Source organism: Dendrobium catenatum, unplaced genomic scaffold (genome assembly GCF_001605985.2).
Source record: "Dendrobium catenatum unplaced genomic scaffold, ASM160598v2 fragScaff_scaffold_772, whole genome shotgun sequence".
Taxonomy (NCBI): domain Eukaryota; kingdom Viridiplantae; phylum Streptophyta; class Magnoliopsida; order Asparagales; family Orchidaceae; genus Dendrobium; species Dendrobium catenatum.
Window position 1 is genome coordinate 313,355 of NW_021319234.1, and position 12,477 is coordinate 325,831.

At 35.2% G+C, this 12,477-nt stretch overlaps 1 protein-coding gene across 1 annotated transcript; it reads left to right on the top strand.

Moving 5' to 3' along the window:
- On the top strand, positions 1–11,670 carry LOC110101755. Its single transcript, XM_020829803.2, has 7 exons — positions 1–158; positions 263–438; positions 533–588; positions 1,136–1,250; positions 6,717–6,839; positions 9,069–9,234; positions 10,921–11,670. The coding sequence occupies exons 1-7, from the start codon at positions 54–56 to the stop codon at positions 11,104–11,106; spliced, it is 927 nt and encodes a 308-aa protein (XP_020685462.1). The 5' UTR covers positions 1–53; the 3' UTR covers positions 11,107–11,670.
- The last annotated feature ends 807 nt before the right edge of the window (positions 11,671–12,477 follow it).

The window sequence follows — 12,477 nt, forward strand, 5'->3', positions numbered from 1 at the left end:
GGTACGCCTCGTAATTCCCACCATTTCCACCGGGCTTCCTCGGCAGCGGCTAGATGGCTCTTCCCATTCCGCCAATCTCCCCTCTCACCATCCTCAACCCTAACTCCCCTTCCCCGCTCTCCACCGCCGCCTCCCCTCGCACCACCGTCGTTCTGCCGGTTGATCTCTCTCTCTCTCTCTCTCTCTCTCTCTCTCTCTCTCTCTCTCTCTCTCTCCACGCTTTCGTTCTCTCTTTCAAATGAAATGGTCTATGGATATGCAGGGGTTGGGGAACAACAGCGGAGATTACCGAGGCCTCTGCTGGACGCTTAGGGATGGCTACGGTATCCCCACCGTGGTGGCGAAGGTCTCCCGATTGGACTGGTTTCGAAATGCCGCTGGTCTTCTGGACTCCAACTATTGGAGAGGAACTCTACGTCCAAAGCCCGTTCTTGATTGGTATTTCCTTTTACCCATTTCCATGCTTCTTATAGGCTCTCTAAGCATTCCTCTCGGCTCCAAATGCCATGATTGAAGTCAATTAATGATTTAGGTATCTGGAAAGAGTTGCTGAGGCGGTTTCCGAAGCCAGAAAGCTTTGTCCGCAAGGTAAAACTTTTTCTGATACTTATTTGTGAAGCTTTGATTCAGAGAGATGTGTTTTGATTAGATCTTGGTTCGCCCTGTTGCAGGACAACAAAATCGTCACGCTTTTGAACATATATCAATTGATGGGTTGTTTGCCTACAAGTTCGGTTTAACTATGTAGGAATTAGGAAATGTTGTAATCTCAAATTTAGTTAACCTTGAGACGGTTAAAACTTGAAACTTGTTTGGCATGACAACAGTTAATCTTGCTAAATTTTAATAAATTACTTAGCTATTTGTTTCTTATTTAAGATTTGTGAATGGGAGAAATATTGATATCTTTTAAATTCTGTGAATGATGAGGTTTAATAAATGCTGGTTTTAATAAATTATGGCGCTTAAACATGATTTATCAAAACAATTGTATTTAAAATTCGTAATTTTTTTTTGTAGGATTTAAGCTGAATTCGCATAAATCCTGCCTAAAATAGGATACCAAAAAACCCATTTAGATTTTGTTTTAGTTGGTTTATTGATTGGAGAGATTGCTTATTGGCATTATGTTCAGGAGGGAGCCTTGCATTGATAGGACACTCAGCTGGGGGATGGCTGGCGCGACTCTACATGGAAGAATTTGGAACGTCGGATATCTCTTTGCTGATCACCCTAGGGACCCCTCACCTGTATGATTCCATTATGATAGCATGTATGCCTCTCTTCGGTTACACATTAAGTGCTTACCTTTTGACATTGCAAATAACTAATTTGCAAAGAAACTTACTCATAATCAAATGGAAAAAAATTGTTTTAGAATATGTTGACCAAATTTGGTCATTTTGTGTCTCAAAATTGTTGGATTTATTTTGCGGTGAGTGCAATATATGAATAATCAATTACAATATGTATTGCAGTCATCTCAAAATAAATTCAATGAATTTGAAAATCTTCTTGACTAGAAAAAAATGTCAAAGAATTGTGACCCTTTTTTCCCTATTTTAAATGTAGTCCTACCAATTGAAATAGAGTGTAGTAGTGATAACTTTTGTTTTTGCCATTAATATGCTATGCTCATTTTGCGTCAAAGGATCTTTTGTCTTGGAATGATTTATTCATGCATTTATGGCTTAAAGAATGGTCAGGGATGCTTTGTTTGTTATTATCTCAGGCATTAAATGCCTTCTTTCTAAGCAATCAGGAACAAAATGGGTTGCATGCTAAACGTATTTCCTGTATTTGTCTATTCTATGTTATTCAAAGAGATATGATCAATTACGTCACAGTGGTTTATTTGCAAATCAATGCCCTATTATATTTCATATAAACTAAATGTTTTAGACAATCATGATCCATTTTATTTCTTCCTTTGCTATGAAGTTGTTGCGGATCTATAGTTTATGATTTTGATGATAGCAAACATTCCTTATTTCTCTACGATTGTCTTATGTGCTAACGTTTCAGCCTTTCAGGTTCACACGATCAGACTACAATTTGGAACCAGCTCAAGATTGGGTAGACTAGGTCTGAGTCAGTTTGTAATCTTTTTCTTTTCTTAAGTCTGTTGTATTTGATGTGAGACCTATTGTTTTGTAACTTGGAAGATTTCCTGTTGTTCCCTATAAGATTTATATTTTTGGTAATATCGTCCGGGACGATATTTATATCGTCCTGGACGATCTGTCAAAAAATAGAAACCCTAATTAGGGCATCCTCATTAAGGCAGTCGTCATTAGCAGATCGGCATGGACGATACCTGTATCGGCCAGGACGATACCTGTATCAGCCAGGACGATAGTCTAAATTCAGAAAGAATCAACCGCCATAATCAGTTTAGGAATTCTTTGTTTTAAGAAATCGGCAAGGACGATATGTATATCGTCCAGGCCGATCTAACTCAATTATGCCTAAATTGAGCTGGTATCTTTGGAAAACATTAATGGTTGATTGATACGATCACATCGTCCGGGACGATGTCCTAGACGATCTACATCGGACAGCTCAAATTCAGGGCTATGATCAGGACGATTGAAATCGGTTTTAAACTAATCGGCCTGGACGATCGTGATATCATCCAGGACGATGTAACCAATTTTCTTCTGATCGTCCCAAATCGTCCCGGACTGATGAGCTGAATTTGTACTGATCGGTCAGGACGATATACCTATCGTCCTGAACGATAATGTCGGCAACTTGCATTAATGAGCTTGTTTTGAGCTTTTCTATTTAAGCTTGGCATGACACTTTGTAAGTGTCTTTGGCAGCCATTGTAGCTTCGTTCTTGTGGGGGAAACTTGAAGAGAGAGCTTGAAAGGGAGAGAAGAAAGGGTGGAGTTTGAGAGGGAGAAGATCCTGTGAGGGGGAGGAACTCAAGGGAGTGTGGTGGGGGATCCACACAGTTGCTCCGGCGAACTCGCACCTTAGTACCATCGGATTCAAGGCTTGTCTCGAGGTAAGTTCACCAAAGAAGATCTCCTTGGTGTCAAAGGACCCGGCGACTCCGCTGCACCGTGGAAGGTAAAAGTGATTTTGTAAGGGCTTCTCCGCCTAACTGTGGGGGCTAAAGGAGAGACACTTGTTTTAGTGCAATACTTGGAGGGTGCCTCCTAGGAGTGGACGTAGGTCAAGGTTTGACCGAACCACTATAAATCCGGTGTGTTCTTTTCTTATTATTGCTTCCGCATTTATTTAATTTCCGCACTTTGTTTGTGGTGATTTGGTTTGTGATTTTATTTCTTTGTGTAAAGAATTTTTATTATCCAATTCACCTCTCTCTTTGTTAGCCTTGAGCCAGTTCTATAGGGCTTAACATCCCTAACGAACTCTCAGAAGTTACTATTGAAAATCATTAAATTTATCAAATTATAAAATTTCATGATAAGAATCAATGTGTAATTACGTTTCGTACTCACATGTTTGAATAAACTCCAACTCTATTTATAATTCGACAAATCACATGTTAGGTTATGTATTTTAGTTGCAAAACTTTATAAGTGTGGAGCTCCTTGGCCATAGATTAGCCACCAATCAACTATAAATAATGAAGAATTTAAGAACACTCATTATTATTTAAATATCAAATTATCATGCAATAATAATTATAAATTTACTAAAATATGTTACTTGGGGCTTGAATGGTTCTTTATACTTAGAATAATACTAAAAGTCCTTCACCCTAATGTATACACTCAATCATTACTAATTTCATTTTTTTCATCGACATCTTTAGCCAATCTTTCAATGCATGCGTTTAATTCATGAGATATTTCCTTGACTTTTACAATATTAGGGTTATTGAAAAATTATTTTGGATATGAAAAAGTGCAGTTGTATGCAAAAGTCAACGGAGTTACATTTTCCATCTTCTATCAATAATCACAAAAATTTATTTTGTATTTATCACTATCAATTGCTTTGTGTGTGTGTGTATCCCATTGGAGGTTTTTTCTTCCTCAATCAATCTAAGCTCCTTCAACAACTAGCCAATTATTTTGAGGGTTGTTATGTTTTCTTTGCATAAGGACCCAACATAAATTCCTTGCATGTAAACTTTTTTTCAAATGCAATTGTTGTTGATGAAAATATTGTAATGTCAAGAAAGTAATAGCAAAACGAGTCTTGAAAGGCCTTATTAGTGATATTTGATTTGTATATCTTCTCATGAAATCAAGCAATAGAGGTCTTGAATAAATGAACATATGCGCGCCCTTGTTTTCTCAATGTATTGTCGTGGTTTTTGAATCTTAAATATAACTTCCATTATTAAGTTAAAAAAATGAGCAATTGAAGAAGTCCAATAAAAATTGAGTATTTTATCCATTAATAAATTTTCTATAATAATATTTAAAATCATTCAATAATAAACTAGTAACATATAAAAATGTTTATAACTTAAACCAAATGGAAATTTACGGTGAGTGTAAAACTTGTAAAAGTTTACTGAAAAGCATTATCATTAATCACTTGAACTATACTATGTGGTCCACTCTCTTCAATAATTTTACTCAATAAATCAAATATCTTCACTAGATTATTTGAGTAACAACTGTCACCTATTGACTCTATGAATACAGTTTATTTTGGACAATTAACAAAAAGTCAGCTACTTTTTCTATTACGGGATATCTAAACATCAACTATAAGAAAACCATAAGAAAACAAACATACCTATGGCAATCTTCTTTATGGACTTGCAGTAGTTGTTGTATTTATTCCACCTTTCTTTAAGGGACCTGCACCTTATAATGGCTTGAAGGTTTCATCGTAGGACCAAATTATTCAAATGTCTCTACTATTGCAGGGAAGCTATTATACTTAATAACATTAAATGAAATATTAACATCATACATCCAATGAAAAAGTACTTGAATTTCTCTCTCTTATTTCCTTCATAGCGATATCCATCTCTTTCTTCATTTCACTTTTTCTTTGCTTCCCTTGGTTCATTAACTATTGAAGTCATTGAATTTTAACTCACACATTAGAATAAATTTTCTATCCAACATTGGTGGTTGTCACACCCCATTTTGACTCATCTCCTATCAACTATGAGGTGTATAGAGGTGAATACTCTAGTCAGACATATTTTACACCAACACACATTTTGACTTTATTAATCAAGATCAAGTAAGTGAAAATAGTCATGTTAGATCGTCCCAAAATATGCTCATCCTTTATTAAAGTTATCATATTCATTGATACCAAAGTATGCTCATCCTAGGTTATTAGTAATATACTTAATTAAATATTTAATTAAACTATCCTATAAGCTATCCCCCCCATCATCTAGTCAATTTACTGTTGCATCAAAATTTCTATTTTTGCTATGGTACAATAGTTTTGCTATAGGAAATTTTATTTAATTAGGAAATTAATTATAAAATATTGATATACTTATTTATTTAAAATACTTTTATATATCAAAATTATTGAAATAAAATATAGAATTCTTTAATTTTTTTTCGATGTTTTCCAGGATGTAGAAAAAATGTGATATAATTTTTAGGAAAAATTTTCATCTCAACTTTTTAAAATTTTTGGGTATTACAAATATTTAGTTACAATGAGATGAGAGTAGAGATCTATGGAAAATAGCTTCTGTATGAACTACAATTCCTAACAATGGTTTGAGCTAGGGAGTGTGCGAGAGCTGAGGTTGCGAGCTATGTGTGGAAGAGGGTGAGAGTTTTTTATGTGCCAAGATCGAGTGAGAAGGAGCAATCTACGGAGGAAGTCATGAGCTGAATATATGCTATGTTGGATCAACGAAGAGGAGTATGTTAGAGAGATGCATGGAGAGGTGGTGGAAGAGGACTTCGACAGCAACGGAAGGAGAGAGCTGTGGTTGTCTGAGTTGAGTAGAACAATACATCGTCCGAGTTTGCCATAATTGGTGGAGATGGAAGGTGATTGCGCTTTATAGTGAGAGAAGTAGAGAGGAGTGACGGGCTGTGCAGTCGAGTTAGTTGGCAGACAAAGGAGTGACGGGTTGTACAGTCGAAGTTGGTTGATAGGCAGAGGTGGGATGGGTTGAGCGGTTGAGATTCTTTTACACACCATTAGAGCAAACTTGGATTCTTGATCATCTGATTAGGAATACCAGAGAATCTTGTTCCTAATTCCATAACTTTGTTGAATGGAGATGAAACAAAGGACTCTCAATGCTGAGAGAGAAAGGCGTACAGGGTGCTATGTGATAAAGTTGTAAGAGAGACTAGATGACCATGAATTGAAAAAGAGGGTCCTAATCTGTAGCGTATAACTTCACTAATTTGAATTAATAAATCCTTACACTTCAGTTTAACTGGCAAGGAAGATCTCACATTGAATCTATTCCTTATGTCAACATATTATCAAGCCGAACAGCCCCCACAGGAAAGGTTATATTCCATTCTTTACTTTTTTTAACATTGTTATTGCCGTTGGATGCTGCATAATCGAATTTTAATATTTTTTTGGTTTTCCTTGCCGTTGTCTTTTGTGCCTTGTAATTATTAACAGGTAGAGCTGCGTAGATTTTGTTTCCTTTGTTGATTTCCATGTAAATTGCAATGGTGCAAACATGAGAGAATGGAATACAGTCAGAAACATTATAGCAATTTAGAAACTATTCCATATATCTGTTTACTAAACTATTACACTGGGATATTTTTCAGGCCACCTCCAAAAGGTTTAGCAGGAGTGATTGATCAAACCAGGGGCCTTTTGGACTATGTTGAAAAGCATTGCGCACCAGCAGTCTATACATCAGAACTGAAATATATCTGTATTGCTGGAAGGTAATCTTCTATAAGACTGCTTAACCTTACGAGAGGTACTAACTGGTAAATAAACAGTTTATAAATGAACCACATATTCTCTTGAAATGTCATCTGTGTTATTTTCAAGGGCTCCCCGTAAGCTTAATGTTCTAACACCCAACGTTTAAGGTTAATGTCTCCCCCACCCCCCACCCCACCCCCAACAACAAAAAAAAAAAGATTTTTTTTTGAATTTAATCTCTCTCTCTATCTCTCTCTCTCTCTCTCTCTCATAAGGTTAAGAGAGAGAGAGAGAGAGAGAGAGAGAGAGAGATTAAATTTCAAAACAAATTTGACTATCTGCTGTTGAAAAGTAACATGAATTTTGCACCAACAATAAATCTCCAAATTAGTTATGGATTAAGAATTTTGAAGTTTAACTCAAAAGATTTTCTAAGTAACAAATATCAGGGATAATGAGAGTAACACCTGATCAAAATAAAATAGTTGAAGAAACTTTAGTGTTAAGGTTATATACAACAAAGGGATGAAGATTCAACTTAAATTAAGTAGAAATATACAGACAAACACATGCAAGCATACGCTATATATATATATATAACATGGCTAGAAGTTGTTTATATAGAGGCATGATTGAGCAAACACCTTTTGTACCGTCTTAATTAAGGGTGATGACATTAATAAAAATATAAGATGTAATAAAAGGTAATGATTGCACATCTGAAAATTGTAGTGATTATAAGATGACACTAAGAAATCAATATTATTTTTGCAGCTTTTCTTAGATCTCCTCACCGAGAAATCTGCATTATGAGTAGCAAAGATAAGCTTGTATTTATGCTTTTATGGGATTCAAAGAATGTAGCACCATAATCACTTGGATGTACGATGGCCAAGTAATTACTTGAAGTACATTCAAGCATTGCTTTCTATAAACCATTCAGAATTCTTAAGGGAGATATGCTTGAAGCTTATGAAGTTGTTAGCCTTTTTGCTTCTAGAAAATTCTTCATGCAAACCTTTCCGGTTTTCTTGACATTCTTATAGGGACCTTATATCAGAAACTCAGCTTCCCATTCTTGTGACATTGAATCACACCCTTAATTAGACTAATCTTTACAAACACATGGTCACCAACATCAAATTCTATTGTTTGATGCTTGGCATTTTAACACTTTTTTTGTCTATTTTGTATTGCTCTCAATTTATCATGAATAAGTCCAATCTTGTTAGAGGCCTCATCTATGGGATTTGAACCAATCAACCTTCTCTCTTAGGTTCAGTCCAATGTTGGGGTGTTATACTATTTTTTCTATGTAGTATCAAATTTGGTAATATTTAAATATTTAAATGAAAATTATTGCTAAATATTTAAATATTTAAATGAAAAATACTGTTATAGGCAAACTCTATTAGAGGCTTCTTAGCCTCCACCAAAGTGAAGGACACATGGCCTACTATATCTTTTAGAATTTGAACAATTCATTATGTCTGATCATTGACTTGAGGATGAAATGAGGTATTGAATGTCAAGTTTGTACCTAAGATTTCTTATGCTTCTCAGATCGCCAAGCAATTGTACAATCTCATGAACATAAATTTTGGCCAGGCTCACAATAGAATTAGTTTGCTCAATCGATTGAAATTGAGTTGACTTGGTCAATCTTTTAACAATGACTCATAGAATATCATGTCCTTACCTTAAAATAAGAATAGATATTACATAAATGTGATGTTGAAGGATAAATTTGGAAAGGCTAAATATATTCACTGTCCCTCTAGCTCTTTATATGACATATTAATAGATAAATTTATGAAACTTTACTCAACCGACAATTATTATATTCTGAGGTTTTCAAAGTTTATGGTTGAAGACAAACACTTACTAAGAGTAAATTGCATGTTATTAACATGGATTATGCTCATAAATTCTCTGTATCTATCTTTTGTTACTAAAACTTGTATGGAACATCCATCCAAAATATCAACAATCTTAGTGAAATTGCCTGAGCTGCTTTTGAAATATGCACTTAAAAATATTGATCCTCATGTCTTGTATTATTTGAAATGTAGATTTGTATCATTTGAAATGCCTGTGCTGCTTTTGAAAATACCCACTTAAAAATGTAGATTTAGAGAGGAACCTTTGTATGCTGTTCTATTGATGAAAGAATGCAAGTATCTACTTAAATATTTCCTATTCCATGTGAACTTTGCATTTAAAGGAATTTGATAGTATTTTGACAGGTATATTCAGGGAGCACGCTTTCTTAGTAACCCCAATTCAGATATTATAGATCATATTGATAATAACAAAGGAGCTTCTGAACTAGTCATCACAGAGAGAATAGTTGGATCTGCTCCAGTTGCCCCTACTATGAGGACTCGCTTCATTGGCCAGGGTTATAAGCAGGCAAAGACTACTTATATTTGGTTGCTTCTAAGCTTAGTTTAGTAAATTCATTTTTATATCCTATTATATATGCTTGAGTAAATTTTTCAAAAGTTCTTTTGTTTTGTTGTGTGCTCGTATACGTATGGATAATGCTTGTGTTTAGCCTAACAAAGATGTAATTTGGTTTATAGAGCCAGGCTTGTCATCACTTTGGGGCTCTTTCTAAGTACCAGGTTAGATGAATATGCCAAATTAGGAGTGATTAAGCTAGCTATGTAGGCATTACAAGTCAAGTGAGCTGCTTTGATTTGTCTTACTATTTGGTTCCGGTGTTGAACGTTCCTTCACCTCAAATCCATCCGACATTAGCCAATTCAATCACTCTAGAGATTTGGTGACATGTGCAACTCAAATCATTTCGCTTGAGAGGGTGGGTTTTTGCACCTATATCAATTCCCCCTGGTTTTAAATCCACTTTTTGAAGAAGGGTAAAGGGGTTTGAAATGAAGCATATGTGAACTTGAACTCTGAATAAGTCAGCATGAATTTGCATTTTTTTCCCAAATCATTGTGTGGTGCACAACTTTGTCCAATGGTCATTTATCTGGAACCAGTGGTCATTTTACCCATGTAAATATGATGCTGGCATTCCTTGCATGGTTAGTTAAGAAACTATGTTATTTCTTCTTTGGCTTCTTCATGCATTCATGTTTTTTGGTGTGCTCCTTCACTGCAAACTTGTAAGAGAGAAGGTGTGGAGGATGTAATTTCAGCCTTATAAATGTTGCTGGCAGGTATCCGTTATTCCTTGCTTCTCATTTCCTCCTTATTGGTTCTTTTAGTTCTGACTTCTGCCACTTTCTTCTTTTGGATTGAGTTTGAAGAAGTTGTAGATGTGACTGATTGTCATTTAAATAGTTTATTAGTAGATTTCATTAGATATTAGTAAAATATTTCAAATGAAGGGTTGGGGTCCTATTTTAGTGAAATACCAAGTACCTTTTAATAAGAGTATAAATTTCTTAAATTCTTAGAAACAATAAAGATGAGTGCAATACTAGAGTTAGTTGATTATCTATATATTGCACTTTTCTTAAAGCAAATCTAAATATTTTAAAACCTATCATTACTAAATTTTGGATAGGATATCCTAACCTTTCTCACATAACAAAAATCCAAATAACTAGGAAAAAAATTCAGTGAGGATATCCTATCCAATTTTTGGTGACTTCAAAATTCTTTGGATTTATTTTGGGAATATGGTGTAACACAAATTAATTGATTATCAATATATTGCACTTACCTCAAAATAAATTCAAGAGTTTTAGAACTCTTACTAACCAAATTTTAATCTTGATATCCTAACTCAAATTTTTGTCCTTGTTACAACAACAAGAGCATCAAGCTTTTGTCCCACTACGTGATGTCGGCTACATGAATCCTTTTTCTCTATCGTGTTCTGTTAAAAATCAAATTCTCATTTAAATCTAATAAAGAAAGATCATTTCTAATATTTTCTAACCAAGTCTTTTAGATCTATCTCTACATTTCTTAACATAAGTAGAGATTTTTGTCCTTATTAATGTATGAAATATCATTTTTCTTCTGTTTATGAGCAACCAAACAGACTTGCAGAGTCTTGAACCAACACATGTAACTATTCCTTTTTAAGTTTTCTCAACTTGATACAATTACCACTTGCAGGTGTGTGGGAAGGCAGATGTCTGGGGAGATGGAGTTGTTCCCGAGATCTCGGCGCACCTCGACGGCGCGCTCAATATAAGCTTGGATGGAGTTTATCACTCTCCAGTTGGTTCAGATGACACACAAAGACCTTGGTATGGATCCCCTTCAGTTGTCCAGAAATGGATCAATCACCTTCTGAATTGACATCACAAACAAGCTTAGAAGCAGATTCTCCTCTTCCTTACCTGAGAGTCTAAGGCTTCGTTTGGGACAACTTTCTTGTTGTTTCTTAAAGCAATTTTCTATAATTTTTATACTAAAAAACTGCTTTAAGAAGCAACAAAAAAGCCATCCCAAACAAAGCCGAAATCTGCAACTTCTCTTCAGTGCAGTTACAGGGGCTTGCTTAGATTGTTTCAACCTAATTGCTCTCTCATTTAGAAATGAAGTATAAGGGAGATCTTAGGGATAGGGCTGTCAAAAAAGCTCATTGTATCAGAAGAGCTCGAGTTCGACTTGACTTCTCTTTATGAAAACGAGCCGAGCTTAAATATATATTTTGATCTTATCTATCGAATGATTGAACATCTAATTGTGTTCGACTTGTTAATTATTTGTATAGGAGCGACATATATGTGATTGATTGTTCTTATAAACAAGCTTATGAATCTCTATGATTCAAAACATTTATATGTTGTTGATGGAGTGTCTGTAGTAGCCATTGGTGAATGTATTATGAACACTTGCTAATTATGACCATTCAATTTATTTTGGATGGCTGAGATTAATCAATGATTGTTTTAAAGAAAATCAAACTATATGTTCTTTGGGGAGAGTGGGAGTTTCCAACTCTTTCCTCGTCTTCCTTGGAGGTGACTTTTGTGCGGCCTTGGGACTCATTGGTGGTCCCTCCACCATATACTCGTCCCTTTCCTTCTTGCTTGAGGTGGAGCTCCCTCATCTGGGGGAGAAATTATTCTGTGCGGACGGTGAACGTCATCTGAAGACCAATCAGAATGAGTCATGTCGGTACCGCAGCTCGGTACCGCTTGGTATTACTGGCGTGACATATTTTGGTTGATCTTCAGATGTAGCACTGCGTTCGGTGTCCGTACAGAATAATTTCTACGTCTTCTCTTTTTGGGGAAGGAACTACCTAGCATATCCTTTGCACGCAAAGAACATATGTTAGAGCAAATGAAATGCTTATAAAATTTTATAAAAGAGAATAATCACAAGCTTAAGAATATGTGAAGATTTTTTTTTGGTGAAAATTGAAAGAGAAAAAGAGAATATTTTGAATAAGAGAGATAATAAAGAATGCACGGGGAGGAATAAAGATTTTATAAAAGAAATACATGAAAAGTTTAGATTTGGGATACTAAGTATAAAATTTAAGTTAAAAAAAAAAATGTACCACGTGTAAGTTGTGCCACGTAGCAACCAATTAGGAGTGCAAATGAGTCTAGTCAAGTTTGAGTTAGGAGATGTTCAAGTCGAGCTCAACTGTCAAATATCGAGCTTGAGCTCGAGTGGAGCTCAAAATTTGAGCTCGAGCTCGAGTCGGGCTCAAAA

Coding starts and splice junctions, on each gene's coding strand:
- LOC110101755 (XM_020829803.2), top strand. CDS start 54: ATGGCTCTTCCCATTCCGCCAATCTCCCCTCTCACCATCCTCAACCCT. Junction 439..532: donor CCAAAGCCCGTTCTTGATTG/GTATTTCCTTTT, acceptor TTAATGATTTAG/GTATCTGGAAAGAGTTGCTG. Junction 1,251..6,716: donor ACCCTAGGGACCCCTCACCT/GTATGATTCCAT, acceptor GATATTTTTCAG/GCCACCTCCAAAAGGTTTAG.